Source organism: Falco naumanni, chromosome 4 (assembly GCF_017639655.2).
Source record: "Falco naumanni isolate bFalNau1 chromosome 4, bFalNau1.pat, whole genome shotgun sequence".
Classification (NCBI taxonomy): domain Eukaryota; kingdom Metazoa; phylum Chordata; class Aves; order Falconiformes; family Falconidae; genus Falco; species Falco naumanni.
This window is the reverse complement of record NC_054057.1, coordinates 99,867,881-99,890,626: the sequence shown is the minus strand read 5'-3', so window position 1 is coordinate 99,890,626 and position 22,746 is coordinate 99,867,881. Positions and strand designations below refer to the sequence as shown.

General features: G+C 45.5%; 2 protein-coding genes and 1 long non-coding RNA gene across 7 annotated transcripts in view; 2 read left to right on the top strand and 1 right to left on the bottom strand.

The window, feature by feature from the left end:
- Window positions 1–363: 363 nt before the first annotated feature.
- LOC121086761 lies at window positions 364–5,338 on the bottom strand. The gene is made up of 3 exons (XR_005827450.1): window positions 5,284–5,338; window positions 5,161–5,216; window positions 364–538 (listed from the first exon to the last, which is right to left on the bottom strand). It is a non-coding gene; the product is annotated as an uncharacterized LOC121086761 (long non-coding RNA).
- A 50-nt stretch (window positions 5,339–5,388) lies between these two features.
- Window positions 5,389–10,902, top strand: CCDC51 (coiled-coil domain containing 51). 5 transcript variants are annotated; one of them, XM_040590941.1, is made up of 5 exons: window positions 5,389–5,452; window positions 7,130–7,372; window positions 7,504–7,850; window positions 8,192–8,356; window positions 9,767–10,902. In XM_040590941.1, the coding sequence occupies exons 3-5, from the start codon at window positions 7,533–7,535 to the stop codon at window positions 10,541–10,543; spliced, it is 1,260 nt and encodes a 419-aa protein (XP_040446875.1). In that variant the 5' UTR covers window positions 5,389–5,452; window positions 7,130–7,372; window positions 7,504–7,532; the 3' UTR covers window positions 10,544–10,902. The 5 variants fall into 5 exon arrangements, with proteins under 5 accessions (XP_040446875.1, XP_040446877.1, XP_040446878.1 ...); XM_040590943.1 differs by lacking the exon at window positions 5,389–5,452 and adding an exon at window positions 5,685–5,745; XM_040590944.1 differs by lacking the exon at window positions 5,389–5,452 and adding an exon at window positions 5,692–5,713.
- Window positions 10,903–18,889: 7,987 nt separating this feature from the next.
- PLXNB1 (plexin B1) overlaps window positions 18,890–22,746 on the top strand; it is an 82,079-nt gene continuing 78,222 nt past the window's right edge. Inside the window, exon 1 of the mRNA XM_040592225.1 lies at window positions 18,890–18,947. The gene's annotated coding sequence lies outside the window, so the exon portion shown is untranslated. The remainder of the gene's footprint in view (window positions 18,948–22,746) is intronic.

Below are 22,746 nucleotides of genomic sequence, written 5' to 3'. Positions count from 1 at the left end.
GAAAATTGTTTTGGATAGTGGTTGACCCAAAGGTAACCACTTTGCTGCCAATAGAAGTACAATCCAGCCTTTTCAGAGAACACTTTTAGCTCTTACAAGAGCATGCGCTGATACAGCCACAGCTTGGACAACTGCAGCCATACCTAAGCCTCCAGATCAAAACTGCAGATTTTAACGCTCGAGCCCTGACTCCCATTGTCAAAAGACAGCAGAAGTTGAAATTTATTCTCACAAATGACTACCAAACCACCAGATGCACTCGGGCTACACAGGGTCACCAATGGTCTTCAGTAAAAGTTTCATTTCCAGTACAAAACAGTAATGCCATTTTAAAAAACAAAACCTACAGGTAAAGAGAAAATATCACATCTTAACAAAAAAGATTTATTCTGACTAAACAAAATGTACAATGTTTCCCAAATGATAGTGAATTTCCATGACTCTCTGATGTCTGCAGATCCATTGAGTAACTCTATTGCTTCTTACCCCGCAGTTTGATCAAGCTACTTTTTGCCAGACTTTTTTATTCCACCACTGGCTGCCAAAAGAAACAACACAACTGGTTAGACAACTGTGACAGAGCTTAGCTACAAATTTAGTTCCTCATAAAGTCAAATCCCCACTAGACTGACTACAACTCAGATCCCCACTAGGAAATTGTTTTCCCACGTGTTACTCTTTTGTTTGTGATCACAGACTTTACTCTGAATTAATAACTTTAGAAACCAAGTTTCTCCTGGAACAAAATATGCCCCATAAAATCTGCAACAGAACTAAGTATTTCAACAATTCCTTTGTTCTTCCATGGACACCCTCCATTGTTTATTTCCTATACAGCAGGAGTATAGTCTGTTCAAATCAAATTCAAGGTTAATGGAATAAAAGCATCGGTATCCCTACAGCAACCAGAGCCTCCAGCTGGGATCAAAGCTCTACAGAAGCAGGTGCTGGAATTATGAGAATTCCAATTATCTGGAACTGTTTGTTCTCTGTAGTCCCTGTTACTGGAGAGACTAAAACAGGGTGAAAGAACACAACATATTAACACAGCAACAAGTGTGGCATTTTTTGTAAATGCTGGTTTTTACAGCATGTGTCACATATGACCAGTGGAAAGGAAAAAAGAATAGCAAGGCTATAGCAAGGTAGGCTGCAAGGGCTGATGGTCAACAACAGACCCTGCACTGCAATATGACTAACAACGCTGCCTTGCTGATGTTCTTGGGAATAGCCTAGTTCTCCCACAATAACATAATAACCACTATCTGCTTTGGCAAGCATTGGACAAGGACCAGATGACTAAATTCAGTCTAGAAACAGGCAGAGTAATAATGGCAAGAAAGAACTACAAAGAAATCTGTAAGCTGAAGTGCTTTACACAGAACAAGTTTAGGATGGTAAGGACACAGAAGAAAGGCTCCCTAAATTGTTTTGCATTGGGCTGTAATACCAAAGACATTTGAGTCCCACACCCAGCACATTTTTTGTAGGCTTATAAATCAGAGGAGCTACATCAACTGGAGATAAGTAAACAAGAAATATCCCAAGTCAGTGGAACTGGATAGCACTCCCTCCAAGAGCACTGGCAAACTCTAATGTGAAAATGCAGAACTGTTGACTGAGATTTGAAACTTATAATTACAGCCACTATATCAGAGGACTCTCAGATTGCCAGCATAGCTCCCAGATAAAGAAAGGGGTCTGCAAAGAACTGTGGAACTATAAATCGGTGACCCTGACCTTGTCTCCAAGAAGATAACAGAGTCTGTAGCAAAGCAAATGGATAAAACTCCATCTTGTGGAAGTTAAAGGGACTCCTGTAAATAGTAAATCCTTCCTCACTGACCTGCTGAAACTCTAAGGGTATCATTAAGTGTATGGATGAAGTGAATCCAAGGGACTTCATATTTTCAAACAGCACCTGACAAGATGCCATAGCAAAGGTTGTTAGTGACACTAAATTGCTATGGGATTGCTACAAGGGTCTTTCTGGGACCTTGCAAGACTGAAAGCTTGCTGAAGAATATGAAACAAAGTGTAAAGTTTAAAGTCTTGCTGAAGAATATGAAACAAAGTGTAAAGTCTTTACAGAACGGAACAGCCATTAGTCACATTAACAGACCACAGGTCAAAAACACCTAGAGGGAATGGGCAGGGTGCACCCTTTTAACATCTCTAATCTGATCACTGCAAATCTCAGACTCACATTAACACTATTCTACTATCACCGAGACAAAGACTAGGCTCAATGCACCATCAGGATGCACCCTGCAGACTTTCTGTGACACAGTGTACTTTACAGTGACTTAGGCAAAAGGGTTGAAGCCACACTAATTTCCAGTCACTTTTTTTCTTCTGCCAGGAATCTACTGCTCCTGAAGAAATTCATCCTCTAAGAGAACAAGTACTGGATTTGTTTAACTTTCAGGACCGTGGCAAAGCCTACATGCAATATATCTGGAAAGAAAAAGATGCTATACTGAAGCAAGAGTAGAAATGTCTCTACACCATCCCACCAGCACAGGTTAGCATGCCAGAGACACTGTTGTACCTGCTAAACCAGAACCTACATCAGCAATTTTGGGATGAAATTGCACAGTGAAGGAAAGAAAAAAAATTAGCCTCTATTTGTTTCTTATCATCTGCACCTGCCATTGTCTTACTGGTGCGTGTTGAATAACCTAAAGGTACATGCCTTTTTATGTTTGTCAAGCAAAACCATTAAAATTTTGAAGCCAGCAAGCCCTCCATTTTTCCTGTCAGTATGGCACCTCACTTACTGAGGGGCCCTTTTCCAGCAGCCTTTGCTTTCATCTCCTCAAGTTTCTTTTGCTCCTCCTTCTGCTTTTGTTTAAATGCCAGATCTGTCTAAAGAAAAGAATAACAGAGTTTGTTAACATCTCCTCCCCAAAAGAATTCAAAAACAACTGACAAGCAATGAGTAAAAAATGTCATATTCTAACAGCAATAAAAACCTGAGTGAACTGATGCAAGACAGCTAAATACTATTAAATATACAAAACCTTGCAGAACTATGACAAAGGTTTTTTGCTGTACCAGAACGCAATGACTAAACTTTTTTAACTTTCTATGTTTGATCCTTTCTGAAATTAAACAAATATCATTTTCTATGGCATAATCTCATTCTGCCCTCTGAATGGTAGATGTTTGCACCAAAACCATTCATTAATGCCATAATGCCACCAGCAATACTAGGAGCCAAGAGCAAAAGTGCTGTCTAACAATGAAACTTAGATTATATAGGGTGTAAGAAAAAAAGGTTGCTTTTACCTAAAAAATGCATTAAATTCAAAAAATCGCCTTCCACGCTTATGTCACTATTTTTGCTGGGTTTAATACATTTGTATTGATTCCAAGAAATCTAATGAGACTGCTGGCAAACTGTACAGGCAAGGCAGCTGCTGAGCACCCCTGCTAGAACAGCCTCCAGAATTCAGGAGAGCTCAGACATACTCTATCCCTTGGATACACATTCTTCACAGACATCAAGGCTGACAGGGACCATAGTCTTTTTCCTTGGCACTCAGGATTTGGGGGTAGCTAAACAAAGGACCTTAACAACTGAGATTCTACAGACTCTTCACCAGTCCAATCCATGGCTCAATGACCTTTATAACTGGAAAGCTTTCCTCTTCTTTAAGTTAAAGCTTCCCTTGCTGCAATGTAAGCCTATTACTTCCCCGACCTACTGCACACAGAAGAGAATATTTTGTTTCACTCCCCAGGTTTTCCACTGCTTTGGGTTTTTTTTCCCCTGTAGACAAACTTATCTTTTCTAGTAAATCATTTTCTCCCCTTTATCCACATCTGTGTGGGTTTTTTTCTTGCAAAGTGTTGCCCCCAAGTGCTTGCAGTGTTGCATTGCTGAGAGGAAAAGAAATACTATTCCATCGTGTTTGACACACCAGATTTTGTTTATACATCTTGTATGATTTTGTTCTTTTGCAATACTTGATTTTGCAGTTCCTGTTCAGTGTATGTTCTAAGTCTCAAATCCTTTCAGGTGGACCTGCAGTTTAGCTAGTCATTCTCCTTGTATTTTATAAGGTGATTAGTGTTACCAAAGAAAGGGACTTAGCATACATGCTTAATTAAATCAATCAATTTTTTCAATTGTTCAAACTTTCTCCAATTTGTTAAGATTACTTTGACCACTAGTCTTGTCCTTTGAGAGTCTGTGGCCCCTCCAGATTTTGTTTTCAACCAAGAGAATAAGCCACATTGTCAGGCAACCGAGGCACTAATCAAAATTTTACTTGGACTCCGATCTAACACAAAATATTGCAAAGCCCCTCAGTAGTCCTTGCAGGCAGACACTGAACTGTTCGTAATTGCTTCCAGAGTGTGGCACTCCAGCAAGCTGCATGGTCACCTTCCATCACCTTCTGAGGTCCCGTTCCTGCCTTGCATTTGAGACCATTACATGAGCTAGCATCAAGAACCTCGTATCTGCTGGTTTTCTCCTCATACACAGAACACTGCCCTGCTACAGAACAGAATTTCCTTTGTTTGACACAGTTTTACTAAAAACTATACTGGGTATTATTTTTTACATTATTGTAACTTGGATCCTTGTAAGCACATAATTGGTTCTACCTTTTCTCTAACGATAAAGCTTATTTAGAAAGCTCGGGTGGTGGAGTTTTTTCCCTTTTTTGAAGAGATACAGTATTTGTCTTTTTCCAGTCACCGGTGCCTCATCCATCCTCCACGAACCTCGGAAATAACAGCCCATGTCCACACCCTGAGCCCTTATGTTTAAATATCTCTAACGAGAGTCACTCGTACCTCATCTGTTTGCACTTCTCGGTAATCCCCCTTCCTTGTATCCTGCCCTAGGCTCTTGCGACGGTGTCGGTTTGTTACGATTCAGCCCGCGGCCCGGTGCTGCTGCGGCAGGGACACGCCAGCCTTCCCGGTGGCACCGGGCGCCGTGGGCCAGGGCCCGGCACGGGGGTGGCAGCAGCGAACGCGGGCAGCGCCGCGCCTCGCCCCCCGGCCCTCATTGCCCTCGGTCGTGCCGTCGCAACGACGCTTCGTAACGCGTGTATCGCGATAGCAGGCCGAGCCGAGGGGCGACCTGAGCTCGGAGAGCCCGCGGGGGAGGCCCGGTGCCGCGCCCCTCCCCCCCCGCCCTACCTCGTCCAGGTCCTTCGACTGCTTCTTCGGCTGCTTCAGCGGCTTCTTCTTGCCACCTGCAAAGACAGAGACGGTGAGGGGCGGGGAGGGCGGGCGGCGCCGGGGCTCCGGGCCGGGCCTTACCCTCTCGGCCCGACATGGTGCCCGCTCCGCTCCGCTCCGCCGCGCCGCCCCCCGCCCCCCTGCGCGCGCGCTCGCGTCGCCGCCGGCCGCTTCCGCGTGGCCCCGCGCGGCCGCCGTGGCGCTTCCGCCGCCGCTTCCGCCTCAGGCACCGGGCCGGCGCCCCGGGCAGGTAGGGGGAACTGCCGCGGCCCGGCCCAGCGGCGGGGGCCGACAGCTCGGCGTGCTCCTCGGGACCGGCTGCCCGGTGGGAAGGAGCGGCCGGGCCCGGACGCCGCCGCGCACGGAGCGCCCCTGGCGGCCGCGGCCTGGGTGAGGGCCGGCGCTGGGGCCCCCGGCCGGCCGCTTTCCCCCGCGGGGCCGCGGCTGCGGCCGGGGCGCTGCCCGGGCGCGGCTGCTGGAGGCGGCAGCGGCCTCGCCGTGCTGTCCGTAGGTGCGGGATCGCAGCCGGGTGGCCCTGCTGCGGTGAGAGGGCCCCGCCGGCAGGGAGGGGCGGGCATGTGGGAGAACCTGACCTGTAACCCCCCTCGGTGGGGAGCGTGTGGGGCGGGGCCGTGTCGCAAGGTGGGGGTTTACATTTTGGCCGGGACAGAAGGGACTGCTGCAAAATAAGGTAGGGCCCGCTAAAGCCAACCTTATTTGTCACCCATGCCCAGTGCGCGTAGCAACTGGGGTGTAACCCATTTGCCAGAGTATTTGTCAAGGACTGCAGGCGCAGGGAACAAGGGAAGCAGGAGAGGACAAGGCACGTTACCTCATTAAGCTTTCATAACTCTCTGAGGTCCTGTTCACTCAGATTACTTTGCAGGCTGATTGCAACGGTCTACACAGTAATTCTTAAAATCTCAGCTTTCCCTTTTTGCTATACTGTCTCAATAGCCTGAATATTTGGTAAAACTCTGCATGAGTGGTGCAATTAAATGAGGGAAATCTTGCAGTCTAGGATGGGCAAAGTTGAGCTGAGGTTTTGGTACGTGGCCTGCAATGTACAGTGGGTGTTGCAACGGTAAGATATATGAATGATGCTGGTAGGAGAGAGAACTTATTTCACTGCCATGTTTTTGTGGTTTTGATCTACCATATTATGCATATAAAACGACTGCTAAGATCTTCACAACGCTGCCTGATGTTATTGCTGCTTGTTAGAAATACTTAACAAGGAATAAACCTGTGGTGTTCAGAATCGGTCGCCAGCTAAAAGCTGATTAAAAATATCTTCCAGTAGGAAGAATTCTTCTATGTGGAGATGCCTGTATTTGCACGTACATGATATCATTAGCCACCTAAAATTAATGTGGAAAACTGTTATAAAATAATTTTTAAAAACTGTGCAGCAGCTATTGAGCGTTCTCAGTAATCCATGGGTTTATGTCATATTAGTCAAAACCTGTATATTCATACTCAAATTTCATATAAAGCCTTATTTGAAGGTTTTCCCATTTAAAGTTTTTAGAGGAATGCGCTCAGTAGAAAATTAAGATCTTCTTTAAAAACCAATAGACAATAACCTGTAACTAGCAGTCTTCTTTTGCATTCTCCTTTGCAGTATAAGCAAGGATTTTAAGCTCAATTTGAAATGCAGCCCTAGCTGTGTGTTCACTGCCTGATATTTTTCTGATCTTGTGGCTCTTCCTCATTTTACTTTTGTAGGCAGTCTCACGAGAATACTTTGCTCAGTTCAGCAGTTACGTCTTTTCTGCCTGTCCTTTGTGTTCTTGCCTTTGCATTCTTCAACACTTCGTGTATCTGTGGAGTGTGAGGTAAAGGGAATGATGAAGCCCCGCTTTTTTTCTTACCAAGTGTTTTTTCCCCCCTCTCTGTCTTTTTTTCTTTTTGTGTTCTTTTGCAGAATTGTTAGTACCTGTGATGCGGTACACCAAACTCAAGTGTGAAAGTGCAAGGAAAAATTTCATATGTCAGTTGCTTCTGTGCCAAAGCATTAAATTACTCTGGAGCTACTCCTGCTGGCACTGAGATCTACACGTGATCGCTATTCACGCAGTGAGAAGCATGGTGGGAGTACTTACAAACAGCAGAAAAGCAGGAATCTGGCAGTACTGCCCTTTGTTGAAAATTGTGGAAAGTTCTTTAGGTAAGTAAGGGTGTAAAACTAGTGATGGTTTAGCCATTCTTGAATTTTATTTGTTTTGGTCCACATGTGTAGTTTTAAGAGGTATTAATCAGCCATACTTCAATAATTCTTCTTTTTCTTTATCCTTGTAGCACTTTTATTCAGTGATTAAATTCAAGACATGGGGCCAATGAAATATAAGTCAAGCGTGTCCTCGGTGTCCTGTGGTCTGCAGTATCACCATTTGTTGATAAAGTGGAGTCCAAAAATGAATTTACATATAGTGCGGACTTACTGCTCGTCAGCACCTAAGAGGCCTGAAGCCAAGTCTGCGACAGAAATGGCCGTGGGTCTTCTTAATCGGCTGACAGAAGCTGGGACCGTTATGGGAAAACACTCCCTTCAAAAAATGTCTGCAACATGCAAGAGCTGGTGGGACAGATATGAAGATTTTGTTGGAATTAATGAAGTTCGAGAGGCTCAGGGAAAAGTGACAGAGGTAAACATGGAGCTAATGTGGAAATTTTAAAATAATGAGTTAAGCTATATGAAGTATAAACACTGGCTGTGATGCAAAAGAATCCTACAAGGAGAATCATCTTTTTTTTCTGCTTTGACTGTGCAGATATTATGGATGTGTTCTAGTCTATACACACTAGTAAATACAGCTTTGATCATATATATGTATTTATCTCATCATATAAATATATGTATAAATATAGATAGATTGAAATGGAGTGTGGTTTGTTTTGTTGGGTTGGGTTCCACCAAAATTCATATAATTAGCGATTTGGATCTGTCTGGTAATAAGTCTCTAAAATAAACACTCTTTCTTCTCAGGCTGAAAATATCTTTATGATAGCTCGAGGGATAGTACGAGAGGCTCGTGAAAATGTAGAAGCCCAACAGATAAAACTGAAGGAAATTCGGGACCGCTTAGACAGGGTCTCTCGGGATGACACCCAGTATTTAGAACTGGCTACTCTGGAACACAGGTTGCTGCAGGTAATTTGTTGGTACTTTTGTACTGGTAAATATGATGAAAATTTCTGTGCTTTGCTTCCGCTACTAGTGACTGCTTTTGTAGATGCAGTTCAGTTCCGAGGTACAGTGATCTCAGTTAATTTCTTACGATACTTCTTTTAGTCAAGTGTTACTGATGGTTTGATCTGCTATGCAAATTGTATATGTTAATGCTAAAATAGGTTAGTAAATTTGGAAAAGAATGCTGAAGATAGCGAGCCTAGAAAATTAATTGTTGTAGTCAACAAAAAGCTGGGATTCGATGAATTAACCTTCCATGTGACGAGAGAAGCTCCTTTCTGGTTGTTAATCCATGAAAACCCTCAGCTGCTTTCTGTGTGGCTGCAACACCCAGGCAGCTCAGTAAAGCTTTTGACAGAGAGCAGCAAGGACAAGGCTACTCCATGAGGGAGGGCAAGCAAGAAGAGGATGCACTTCTACAGCAACTCAGCTGGTTGAGCCAGGCAGAGCTGGTGACAGGAACATGTTCATTAGCAGTCCCTCAATCAGATACAAAGACAAAGTAGCAGCCAAAGTCAATCCAGTAAATCCAGATGAAACTACAGGTTCTGTGAGCAGCACAGAACAGGCCTGGAAGCAGGTGCACCTATGGCAAAGCTCAGGCAAGGAGTGGGTACCAATGCCTGAGCTTAAACTGAGCTTCTGGATCAGTGCGTAGGAAAGAACTAGAGCGCTTTAGTTGTCTAAATAAGTTATCAGGTCTGTGTGGATGAGACTTAAAGAAGAATACAGATCTGCATGACTGTGAAGAAAGGTAGAACTCAAGTCACCACTGTCTGTAAAGTGGTAGTGCTGCCTTACAGAAGAAATGCTTGCTTGGAAGAATGAGAATAATTTTGGGAAATACAGGGAGGAAGGGAACATATTTGTCTGTGAGCAGAATAAGGAAGAGAATGCAGAGGGATAAGAAGCGTGTGGGTTTCTGAGATGGACCTGAGACGTCCTTTCCAATCCTATTTTCAGTTTCCACTTCAAGGGATTTAGAACTGAAAGGAAGAAGTGTGGTAGTGTTTGCAGGGTTGAAAAAGTGTACATTATGGGGAAAGAAAGACCTTGCCCACTCACACCCCTTTTCTGTCATCAGCATGTGACAGATTCTTGTGTAGAGGATCTTCAGCTGTAATTCCTGATGACCTTTTCCATTTCTCAGTTTTGACTTAAAATGATGTCTCATTGACTTAAGTAGGATTAATAAGGAAAATCCCACATTAAAAGGAAAACTTCTGAAACAGAACTGATGGATGTTCTTAATTTCCATTCCTTCATCTGCACTGGCATTTTGGGGGGTATGTTGTGTTTTCGTTTTTTTTTAATATAGACTTTATAGCTTCATATTATACCTTCTCCTTCAAATCACTATATTTTTTGCAGGAAGAGAAGCGGTACCGAGCTGCATATTTAAATGCAGAAGAATCTGAGAGAGAAAAATTCTCTCTGTTCTCTGCAGCTGTAAGAGAAAGCCATGAGAAAGAGCGAACAAGAGCTGAAAAAACAAAGAACTGGTCTATTATTGGTTCTGTACTGGGAGCCATTATAGGTGTTCTTGGATCTACCTATGTTAATCGAGTAAGGCTGCAAGAATTGAAAGTCTTGGTGCTGGAAGCACAGAAGGGCCCAGTTAATTTGCAAGAAGCCATTAAAGAACAGGCCTCCAGCCATTACTTACAGCAGAAGGATCTCAGTGACATCATAGCAGACCTGAAAAATGTGCTGCAAACAAGGACATCGCAGGAAATGAAAGAAGGCACCTTGTTAACTAGAGAAGACAAGAATGACTCCATAAAAATAGATTCTCTTTTAATTCCTTTAAACGAGCAGCTACACTACACTAAACAAGTCAGTTCATGTCTAGGGAGTTTACAACAGCAGTTTAACAGTCTGCAGGAAAGTATAGCGAAAATGATTTCTGAGATGCAGAGTGTTAAACTTGCGGTCCATTCTAGACCTGCAGAAAGGGTGACACCGAGGTCTTCAGTGGAGGGTAAGGGCCAGGCGTCTGCCGTGAGAGATGTGATTTTAGAATTGTGTGATACCGAGCGGAGACTGGAAACACAAATGAAGAGGAATTCTATTTACAGCACTGCATTGACATGTGCTATGTTTGCTGTTACTCTGCCAGTACTCTATATTATACTTAAAGGGAACTGATCTCTAATTAATTGCCACAATTTACTAGATTAATAAAAGTAAACTTGCAGTCTAAGCACTTAGAGTACGAGTCCAAATAAAGTTGAGTTAGTATTTCTTGTTATGCTTTCTCCTGTATATTTGAAAAACTTGCAAAGCCTTAGTCCATCTGCTGCTGCAGGCTCCATGTTGACAGTCTTTGTCATGTGTTGTGGTTTTTAACTCCTCAAGCAAAGGAAATTTCACTTTCATCTGTTGATTTCATTCACTGTTGTACACTTTTACCATCTAGTCCTGTATATCATGACCATCGGTGATTCTCACTCTGGAGCTGTATTTGTGATTTTCTGTTCAAATGATTCTTTTAATCTATCATTGAACTAAGTGCTTCATGTGTAATCCTTTATAATTTTGCTCTTCATTTCTTTGTAGTTTTGCAGTTTGTCCACACACGAAACATTAGGAATCATTTTACCAAACAGATAGAAATATTTGCCCTGAAGTTTTTATTTTGGTTTTCTTTTGGTTTTTTTGTTGTTTTTTTTAACTAAATCTAGATACAGTGCACTGTCTTGTAATGTGACGAACAGCAGGGGCCATGATACAATGTGGCTGTACAGCCAGATGAGGCATTTAAAATACATTTAAGTTACATGTGGTAACTTTTTCCTAGGATGGTTTATCACAGGAAGCATTCCTGGAGCTTCAGCTGTTTGTTACTTCGAGCTCCATGTCCTTAAAGGCTTGCAGGCAAGGGAGAAAGAAGGGTTCAGATACAGAGATGTATTAAGTATGATGATGTTTATTCTGCCAATGCAAAACAATTATCTTTTCTCTACAGACTCCTTAAACCCATTATTCCCAAGGTATATTGTGGGTTTAGTAATCACCTATGAGCAATCACTTTCTTATCCCTACTAATACCTCATTATCTTATTGGAACTTTCTCTGGTTTTTGTTCTCTTTCCAATTGTTACCTATCAGGAAATTGAAATCCTACTCTACAGCAGGTGCTTTTAAGCCAGTACATTAGAGGTAACAGTGTTATGCAGACTACTCCAAAATAACATTTGGAAAAAAGCAAAAGGTCCAGCTGCCTGTTTTTCCAGGAAGGATGAAGAATAGCTGGTTGAGGAAAAATGCTTGTCTGAACAGCTAAACATCAGTATCTGTGAGGGGCCTCACACAAAGTTGTTGGTATCGCTGTGATAAGAAATAGTTTTCTCCCTGTGATGGTAGTAGATAAGCAAATGAGGTGTGGAACTCCTGCTGTATGAGCACCTCTGTGGAACCTTTGCAGACCAAGGAGCAACAAGCTCACTTCATGCTGTAATACCTTTGTGTAAGCATTTCCGAACAACTTAAGTTGTGTTTAGTATACACTCTGCTATGGCGGTTTGGTTTGTTCTGTTTTTTTCCTATCAACTCTTTCTAGTTTCTTCTGTCCAGTAACCGTATTAAAAGAGTTTGAGGTTTTGATTAGAAGCTCCTAAGACTGTAAGATCTTTGGGATATGGACGTTTACGCTATGAGGCACCAGCTTCATTTGTTATCTTTAGGTGTTATTATAACATGACTGAATAAACAATATGAGGAAAGATCTGAGATGATTCACTACCTGTAAGAGAGATCAGGTATGCAAAAGGTGGTTTTGGGAAGGACCATTGCTGATTTACGTTTTGATTTTTTGGAATGTGAAGTGAATAAAAAGCATCTGTCAGGGAAGCCGTTTGATCTGATGGCTTGAGAACAGAGATAAAAATTCTGATACACTTAGCTGCATCTAGAAGTATACATACAGCTCAATATAATTTTTTGAATCTATAATATTTCATTTTCTCATTTCACAAATATTTTTACAGGTTATACTTCATGCAGGAGCTTGAAAGTTGGAGACAAATGTGTAATTAGAGGGGAAGGGATAGTACAATGGTTCTATTTGTAATTTGCCAGCACTAATCAGTGAGAACTTTGTTCTGGGCTTTTTGTTTTTGTTTTAAAATTCCATTTCACTATCTTAAGTTAGGTCCCCTCACTATCTAGTCGGCTGAATTTTAGATATTCAGCATCCCTGAAAAGTGTGGCTTTTATATATGAGCATGGTTTTTAAATGCTGAATGTTAGGCAGGTAAACTTGAAAGTCAAGGCAGCACTCACTGAATTGTACTTGGTGGTAGCAAAAATGAGTAAATGTCCAAGGAGAAACTTGTCTACAATAAAGAAGAGAATACAAAGACAAGGGTTGTTAATTGCTCTAAAGAGGTCTGCTTTTTTTCCCATTTAAAGCAGCTATGATAGTAGGAAGCTTTAATATTACATAGACTTACGGGAAGAAAAAGTCAGTCAATGAGAACAGTAGCAAATAAATCTGTGATAAATGATTGTTTGAAATACACAGCCTGAAATTTTATATGAGCTGGAAGGTGTGATACATAGCAAGATGAAGATAACTGGATCTTATCCTTTGTAGGGAGTTTTGAAGATCAAGGAGTAGATTCTGTGTGCAGTGTGGTACAGCTGGCAGAACTAATTGTTACAAGTGATTACTGTGGTTCTCTTATTTCTGCTCTTCCTTGCTAAATCCTCAAATGTGAAGTGACAGCAGAATAATTTCAATTAGGAAAAAACCCTTGTAATTAACTGTGTCTATATAATAATTAGGAGGGCAGATTTGTATATTCACTCGAGCCTGGATTAATCATCACTCCATTGTGGCAATGATGTAAACGTGTAGTTTGGTGCTGTGCCGTATGCGTACCCCAAAGCCAGAAGGTGTGGCTGCAACAGTAACAGCTGTACCTGAGCTAGCTGAAGGCAATATCCAGGAAGATGCTAGAACATAGACTGTAGCATGATCTGTTTCGTGCTTTATGCTAAAGCTTTGTCATGGTAACGCGGGCAGCAAATACACAAGTTTGAACAAAACCAGCACAGCTGTACAGAGGTGTTTATCTGAGCGCTCACATTAGTTCAGGTAGGTCTGCAGTACCAACAGTGATTTACACAAACCACAGTGATATCTCAGTGCACATTTCCTGATGATTCAGCCGCGGCTAAATGAATAGTTCATTGCCTGTGCTCTTCTGGGCTATTTTAGGTTGTTGGTTTTTTTTAAAAAAAAGTTCTGTTGCATACCTATGGATTGTTAACAAAGTATAATAAATAGTTGAGGTTCACTTTTGAAATGAGATTTCTCTGCTGAAGCTTTCCTCAAATCAAAATTTCCTTATGCTTGCTAAAGCCTTTTGAGACTTTTTGCTCTTTCTGTGAGCAAAGTCCCCTCTGGGCAGGATTGCTCAGCCAGCCCTGCATCCCAAACGCTCATCAGCCAGCAGGGATGGTGGCTGCGTTAGTTTGTACAGGTCTAGCGCGGCCAGGGACTGACCTATGCATTGTGTAGAGGTCACAGGAAGGCAATGCTGATTCAGGTTAATTCCACTGTCAATCAAGGCACAGAAGATGAAGTTAAAGAGGGAACCTAATAAGAGCCACAGGAAGCCCTTTGACAGACATTAACTATAGAAAAATGGGTGGCAGTGGCCAGAGCCTGGCCCATGCTAAGCTATTTTGAGCTCATACTGCTCCATGAGAAACCACTAGTAACTCAAAAGCAAACAGCCTAGTGGCTATGGAAATAACTTTTTATGAGGTCACTGCAGACTTCTAACAGTAGGTGCATTCTGAAGAGAAAAGTTGCCATTCCTTCCACTCGTGAAAGGAAGAGCAGATGTTGCTTATGAATACAGGACAAAAGCAATTATATGTAGTGTCACAATCAGGATATATATATTTATTTATCAACACTTGAGTCTTGAATGTCCCAACATTCTAAGATCCTGGTTAGAAGCTGCAGGTGTTCCTGTTGATTTCATTGTAACTATCTGTTTGGAAAAGAGAGCTTTTTTCACAGAATACCTTCTAAAAACAAATACTTCCCTCTTTATGGAACTTAGGAGTGGTAGAGATGTCCTGTTTACTTCAGAAACAGGATTGAGATTTGTAGCAGGAGCGAGGCTTGTGAGCTAGGAAAAGGGAAACAATGCTGGGTTTGTCCATAGTATATTTAGAACTGTATTTTATTGCCAGGTTTCTGCTAGCAAGTTATATTTGTGGCCTTCCTCATAAAACATTGAGAAGTGCAATTTCTGGTGTTTGGCAATTGGTGTATAATCGAAGAAGGTGCATGCTTTAAATGCAATAAAAAACAGCTGGGCCACAATTTTTATTTTTAAGGAGAATTAAGCCTTCAGATGATTATGGCTATGGCAAGGGTTTGGACCTTCCATTGTGGGAAGTTTTAAAGAACAGTTTAGATAAATATCACTAGGTTTGATACAGATATAGACAGGTCAGTTCTGGGACAGGAGGGATTCAATCAAGAGTTTTGAAACTTCTCTGTTCTAAAAACCGCTTCTCTTTTTTTAATGAAGTGGGAGAGGCTATGGACAATTTGATGTCCTAGTCATCCTAGTGCTGGTTATCTACTGCAAGTTATAGCAGAATGACAAAGTGTTGTGCTGAGAAAATAATAGTTCAGTTTACTATGGGCCATGTGATATTAGGCACCAGGAGAGAGGGAGAGTACACATATGCACAGCTGCAATAAAGTATGACCCTAAAAGTATCACCTTAGCAATTATTTTTCAGAATCGAATTTGAAAGGTGACTTCTCGACTAATTGTGAAATACTACGCAAGAAGTTTTTTTAAAGGCTGTAGAACTTTGCACACTTCTATTTAAATCTTTAAATGGCTGCAGCCTGCACTGGCTTTTCTGTGAGTTTGCCTGAAGCAAGCTGGCCCATTAAAGATTATTCTATTTAAATACTGGCATATCGTGCACGGTCAGGAATTTCCCTGTGCTGCAAGACTTGTTCATAAAAAAAAACCCAAAAAACAACTACATCATCTCTTGTTGGTTCAGAGAGCTGATCACCCAACCCTCTGTATTAGTTTGGTGCATGTAATATACTTCATCAAATACATCTAATTCTCGCTCTTCGTGGAGGTGATTGTGACAATCTGTGTGGCCAGAGCCCTTACCTGTGATGTTGGAGAACTTGTTTGTGGTGACATTGAACATGTCATGTGTAAATGTGTAGGCTGCAGAGCTCCAAGATAAAGGGATTGTCCCAAGTGTCCGAAGCTTGTTTTGCTGTGTTCTGCAGAAAGAAAAGTAAACCTGTGCAAATAGGTGTGTTTTCAGAGAGTCTTTTACTCCACTCCCACAGGTTTTGGGGTGCTGGGCACTGTCCAGGCTGCAGCGTCTGCAAAGCACGTTTGACAGCAGATCCTTAAACATCAACGGCCTGCTGCTAGCAAACTGTAGGTGCCAAAATGAGGGTAATGAAGACCTTAATACTGTTTCTAAATGTTCAAACAAACTGAAAACTTGAAAGAAACAGAGTCAGATTTAAAGTAGAGTAGACGTAGTCAATCTTCTGTTGGTCCCTGAATTACTACTCTAAATGCAGTGTATTCCCAGAAGCTACAGACAGTATTCAGATATCCCTCGTGACTTTCTTAACCCGTCTCGTCCCCTGCTTGCAGGGGAGAAGAAAATAAAAAGGAGCACGAACAGCTGTTAGCCTTGTGATTATCATAATAGTTACGTAAGAAACTTAGCTAACCTGCTTAGAACCAGACATGGACAAGGGCTTTTATAGATGAGGATCCTTTATGGATTTAAATACATTTAAAAAAGCTTCTGAACAAATGGAAATCAAAAACTGTTTAAATTTGTTCCTCAGTATGTTTGTTCTTTGTGTGATGCTGTTTTCAGCTGTGTAATGTTTGAGAACTAGCTTTTCCTCTAGTTTATTTTTAAGAATTGCAAAAGATCTTTCTGCAGACCAATCAAAACTCCTCCCTGAAGAGAGAACATGTAATCCCATGGTGGTTTTACAATATCTTTGTCACTCTGGAGGGCTCTAAATACAGTAAAGAGGGGCAGGAGGGGGGCACTACCACATCCTTCAAGTGCACAGAAGCTCTTCCTGCCCTGCTCCCAAGGCAGACCCTGCAGCCAGCTCCCTGTGCCAGCCCTGGCATGGGGCAGAAGGAAAAGCTACTCTTTTTCCATTGTGTTCTCATGGGGCTTTTTGCTGCTTTTTAAGCGAAGCTTGCAGATATTTTTACCAGATGGAAGGGGCTGCAGGTTGGGACTGGCTCTGGAGGAAAGGCACAAAGGGGATTAGTGTTTTGAGTCAGGAATGGATTGGAACAAAGAAAAACTATTTATTTTTTTTTTTAATGCTCTTAGTCACCAAAACTGGCTTTTGGTGGAAGCAATTTGAGTGTCGTTAAAATGTGTCTGATTAGTGAGATGATAATATTCTGTTCAGTGAGCTTTAACCTGAAGAGTGATTCCTGGGGTAGGGTGTGGTAATAGAATGTTTTCTTTCTGTGTGGGGAGAGGGGCAAGTAAGGGATCATCTCCTCATGAGAGTCCTCATGGGCTCTGCATACAGTGGGCCCCAAGGACTCCAGCATAATAAAACGCCAAGGTGGAAAGGTCTAGAGAGGCAACTGGCAGCTCCCTCCAAAATCATCCTTCCTCTGAGGGACTGTGATTATGCTGCCAGATCCTGGGGACTGTTCAGCATCTCTACTTTCAGACGTTTTTTCCTTCATAGAATAGTCACTTTTTGGGCTGGGGGTGGGAGTGTGAGAGGCTGATGGATGGTAACAAAGAGAGTAGATGTTTAATGACACTTCTAGACATGGGACTTGTACCAACTATGTTCCTGTGAAATGTCAGAAATGCATGTGGGAGGAAAGCCTGATGCAGACTTTCAGAACAGCTTTGTGTCTGGAGATCTGTAGCTTCATCTAGCCAAAAAGTGGTGGGTACCCCGGCACACAGCAAATTCTGCGCTTTGCACAAGCCAGGTCAGTTCCTGTGCCCTCTTCCTCATAGTTTGCTTTAATCTACAGCTCCTGTGTCAGAGGCATCCTGTTTTTCCATGCAGAATTGGCGGCTGGGTGGTAAAGGCATAGCTTCATCTTTTGTCTGGGATTTCCAAACATCTGGCAGTCAGCTCAGCAGGCAAATGTCCGTTGGGCTGCGTAATTGTATTCAGAATATACAGTCAGTCACTGCATGTATAGCAAGTCACTTGTTAGGCTAACTGTACATTTGCTGATCAACGACACAACAGAGTCCAGCACATCTGGGGAACACAGAAGTTACAGTGTGAGCAAGAAAAATGGGAGCTTTACTTCTGTCCCTCTGCAGAGCTGTTACTGACAGAACTTACCCCTAATTCAGAGAGAGGATTTTATGCAGTCAGCTCTCTGGGGCAAGAAATGCCTCTGTCTCTTACACAGAGCACCAGCCTCCGCTCTTCTCATGACTGGAGCTTCCAGCTTCACAGGAATAAAAATCACAAAACCAGCAGTCAGTTTATATTACATGTATCGCTTCAGGCATTTCTACTTTATGATGCTTTTGCATCCACTGACTTTCAACCGGAATGGTATGCCCTTTGCTCTTTTATAACTGGAGACAGCGATGCTTTCGCCACATTCTTGAATCTTGCTGATGCCCCGGCTCCCACGTGCCCTGCAAAGGGGAGCTGGGTGGGCTGTGTCTCAGCCACCCACCACCGTGTGTGCACAGGATGATTTCCCAGTAAGCAGAAACTGGGGTTGCTGTCGGATTTTGCTCCCTGTGACCGCGCACGCCGCGTCGCCGCCGATCCCTGCTCGCTCTCGCCCCTTGGCCCAGGCCAGCCGAGCGAGTGCCCGGGGCACGTGGCCATGAAATACCAGCCAGAAGCAAAACGCTGCGGTTTCTTCCAGAGCACTCGGTTTGAGGAGGGCCAGGGGCCGCAGCCGCCCCCGTGGCAGCGGGTCGCCCTGCGGGCCGGCTGGCACCCGCCACTCGCTCTGGCTGCAGCGGCCCGCCTGCCCGCGGGTCCCTCGCAGGGCCTCGCAAGGCGGCGGCTTCGCGGTGCCCCGTGAAGCGCGGAGGCTCGTTGTGGCGAGGCGACAGAAGCCCCTTGTCGGCTAGGCGCCTGGGCTGCCGCGCCTGGGGCTGGGTGGCGGCCCGGTGGCGGCCCAGTGGCGGCAGACCCCAGCGCGGGGCCCGGGCGCTGCAGCGGGGAGGTGGCCGCGGCGCGCAGGGGGCCACGGGCCAGCCAATGGGGTCTCGCCGCTGGCCGCGAGCGTGGGGGCCCGGCAGCCGGCCTCCGCTGGGACCCCGCGGGGGCGGGGCGGGACGGCCTAGAAGGCGTGGCCCCGGAGGGAGACCGGCTGCTATTGGAGGAGCGCGGCTGGGGGCCGTGGCGGAGGGGGGGGCACCGTGCCCCGCGGGGCGTGGCCGGCGCGCGGCGCGGCGGGGGCGGGGCCGTGGCTCCGCGGCTCGGTGCGGGCAGCGCTCCTCGGCGGCGGCGCGGCGGGGAGAGGGGTGGCCGCCGCGGCAGGTGAGGGGCGGCGGGGGACGGGAGGTCCGCGGCGGGGGGCGGGAGGAGGGTGGCCGCGGGCTGCCGTCCGCCGCCGTGCCCGGCCCGGGGGGGGGGCGCTGGTGGGGGTCAGCGGCCGGCGGCAGGTGCCGCCCGGGGGCCGCGCTTTGTCTCCGCGTGGGGGGATGGGCGCGGCCCCTCTGGAGCGGCGGGGCCGGGCCGCGGTCCGACGGCGCGGAGCGAGCCGGGGGGCTCCGGGGGTTGGGTGCCCCCCTCCCCGCACGCACACACGGGCGCCCCGCCGAGCCGACCCCGCTGGGCCGGTCGGGCGTCGCGGCCCCACGGTCGGGTGAGGAGCGGGGGCCGGCCGGGCGAGCCCCTCCGCCGGGCGGCCGGCGGCGCGGGGCCGCGGCTGGGCGGGCGCGGCGGGTGCGTCCACCGCGACCTTGGCAGCACTGGGGGCGCCGGGCGGGGGGTGCTGCCCGGCCCCGGGGGCGCGCTGGGGCCGCCGTGCCTCCGGGAAGCGGCGGTGGCGGGGCCGCTCCGTGCCGGGAGCCGGCGCCTTGTGCCGGGCGGGCGTTTGGCAGCCGCGGCCGTGTAAAGACCCGGCGCGGGACGCGGGAGAAGCGCCGTGTGAACCGCCAGCGGTGCTGGGGCCGGGGCTGTGACCGGGCTGTCACCTGTGTCCTGTGGGTGCAGCCTTCAGGTTTGGTGCGGGTGCCGCTTTCGGAGGATGATAAGAATTTTCCAGTGCAGGAGAGAGCCAGGGGTTTTTTTACTTGGGGAGCTCAAGGTAACTTCTCAGTCCTTCTGCTGATTAGAAAGACTGTCTTCAGGGAGCAGCCCTGTTCCAGGGCTTGGAGGGCCAGCTGCGAGCAGTGGGGCAGCAAGCAGGGGCTGAAGCCAGGCAATGTTTAAAAAAAAAATAATAGTTACAAGGCAGTGTCATCGTATTCCTGAAACTTCAACCTCAGAGGCAGCAATAACTTCCTTCTACAGCAAGCACAGTTGCTTAATAATTAAAGCTGTTTTGCTAACTTACACATGCATTTATTTAGATTATTAACCTAGGGGAGGCTAAGTTGTCTGCCTTCTTCAATCTGTTCAACACTTTTTCTAGCAACAGTAAAAAAACCAAACGGAACTGTTAGAAGGTGGCTTTCTGTCAAATACAATACCTTTAACTTCTGGAAGGCCACGTGTTCACCTCTTTCCCCTCAGCATTGATTTCACTGTCTGTACTGAAACTGAGGAGTGAAGTCCTGTAGCTCTGGAGATCTCGTTTTCCACCTTGAACACATTCCTTTTAAACAGTTTGCAGCAAGTGTTTGGGCCCCCTATGCAGGTGTGTTTTCTGTTACATCAGTGCAACTTGAGATCTTTCTTTTCTCAAATCTAAACTTTCTATGACTGCTGCTTTATCTCAGGGCAGCAGTCTGGAACAGGAGTAGTCCTGAGAGAATTACCTGGACGGCTGCTGTAGTTATAAAGGAAGGGGCTACGATCCTGAGTGTTGTAAAACAGCAGGGTCTGTATTTAACTAAACAAGTGCCTTGTTCTGTGTAAGGTGGAGTGTTGAATGTGGCCTGCTCGTTTCTGGTCTCACTTTTTGAAGGGAGGTCGCAGGAGTCTTGTATTATGTCTTGTGTGTAAAATGCAGAATTTGATGAGCATGATATTAGTGATGTATCTGTGACATTGGGTGCTAAGCCAGTGATGGAGGCGTTTGCCCTGATTCAGGAGGCAGCTGATGCACTGGGCTTTTGTACTACGTGGTTTTGCATTCTAATGGAGAAATTGGTGTTTCCCCTTGATTGTTATAAACTGGGCATGGAATTGCATAGATTTTAATAGGGTCACTTTGAGAGGCCAGGAATGTCTAGCAGAATCCCAGGAGAAGACTGCAAGCGGGTTATGGACAGAGAAGAATCGGGCAGGGAAGGTGACCTGTTGGTAATCTGGTGCTGAGCAGACTATTTCCATGTTCATCCACACCGGTGTGTAGCACAACTGGAATCTGCAAGCCAGGGACTCGCCCTGAACTGAGATTTGGCTAGAAAGTATTTAACGTAGCATGGTCGTATATGGATTTTTTTCTCTTTAAATTTCTTCCAACATGTGAAAAGAGTTAGGTTAGTAATACGATTAACAATATTTAATAAGATTAAAATTACCAGCATAACTCTCTTGAGAAAGGTGGGCACAGACTGTCAGCTGTTGACACTCCTTAATCTCTGCTTTCTCCCGCTTAAGTGCTGTAAAGAGTCTGGGCTCCTGGGCTCTGCTTGCTTTTCGGAAAAGAAGAATTCTGCCCTCGCGTGCTGACAGCTCAGGTACTGCCTTACCTTCCGTGTCCACCAGCATCCTGTTCCCGGTGGGGCCAGGGATGTTCCCATATAAGGGCAGAGGGAATAGCTGGCAGAGCTGCATGGAGCGCACGGAGCCGTTCCCTTCGCTTCAGTGCCAGTCTTTGTGCAAAGCGGGGCTGTTTCTGCCAGCGCTGCTGCTGCTGGCACGCTCGGGCTTCCCTAGCAGCGTCAGCAGAGACTGCGAGGACTGAACAAGTCTGGAAAGTATCTGTTGCTGCTGAAGGTGGCCCCGTGTGCCTGGAGAGAGACTGCCTGCCAAATCAGCAATGCCTGTTGTATGTTGGGTGTGCTCCGAAGGAAAAAGCACCCACCCAGGCTGCCTGTGTGTGGGGTGTGTGCTCACCAGCACTATCCAACAGGAAAACAAAAGTAATTGCACTTGCTGTCTTCCACTATTGCTGTTTGCTTTCTGGGGTGGTTAATTTAGACAGCAGTGTTGTGTACACGGAGGCATGCTATCTTTTCCAGTAGAAGAAATGCCTTATGTTTTAGTGTCACCTGGGGAGGGAGAACAGCGGATGAGGGGAAGTTCAGAAGAAGGTGAAGCAACCGCTTCCCACAAATGCTCAGTATTTTTTGTGGTAAAAGGTCTCCCTCTGCATCAGTCAGACTCATTTCTCTTCTGTCATCTTCCTCTCTGTCTCAGTCCTTCTTGCTGCCTGTCAAAGCAAACTTACAAGGACTTTGTTTTATCCTCCTCCCGGGCAGCCTCTCCATCAGTTCCTTTTTTGTTTGTTTGTAGCTGTTGTTTCTTTTTTTTTTCTCCTGAAACTTCAAACTGGCTTTTGTAGCCAAGTTGTGAGCAGAACCCTCCCGATCTTGCACAAGGGCATCCTGGAGGAAGATGATAGGGCTTTGATTTATCCCAACTTGCAGGCTGTGCAGGGTGGTAGCAGTCAGAGGAGGCATGAGCCTGCCTGCTTTCTTGTAAGAATTAGCCCTCTAGATACAAGCTAGTTTCAGGAAGCAAGGGTTGGACCGGTGCCCTTCTCGCTCACCTGGATCTTCAGTGAAATGTCTTTGTGCTCTGAGCGCTGGACAGCTGGTGCATTCTACTGACTCTCCTTTGCATTCCCCATAATCTGTTAGAGCCCTGGATTTGATTCACATTTATTTGTGGTTCTCTTGAGTATCTGATTGCAGGATTACTGTATCTGAAAGGATTCATCTTCTGCTGTTCATCAAAACCACAGGAGGGCTGCTTTTGCCTTTATGGGAATGTGCCAGCTGGTCTTTCATTGTGCTGGTATCATTTTTCTTGTCCTATTATTGGAGGTGTCTTTGACCTGATGGTTGTGATGATGTCTTTAGAGGAGATTCATATTGATCGTTATTTGAGCGTTGTCTGGTTTGATCTTGGTGCCGGAAGACAATTCTTAGAAAATTCTTGCGTGTGTTTTTCAGGGACAAGCATTTGAGACTTTAAGAGCATGTGCACGACCTGGTGGCAT

What these genes read in the sequence shown, in the direction of transcription:
- CCDC51 (XM_040590941.1), top strand. Translation starts at nt 7,533, where the DNA reads ATGGGGCCAATGAAATATAAGTCAAGCGTGTCCTCGGTGTCCTGTGGT. An exon ending in CTCAGGGAAAAGTGACAGAG is followed by an intron (nt 7,851 to 8,191) that starts GTAAACATGGAG and finishes CTTTCTTCTCAG; the next exon opens with GCTGAAAATATCTTTATGAT. An exon ending in TGGAACACAGGTTGCTGCAG is followed by an intron (nt 8,357 to 9,766) that starts GTAATTTGTTGG and finishes TATTTTTTGCAG; the next exon opens with GAAGAGAAGCGGTACCGAGC.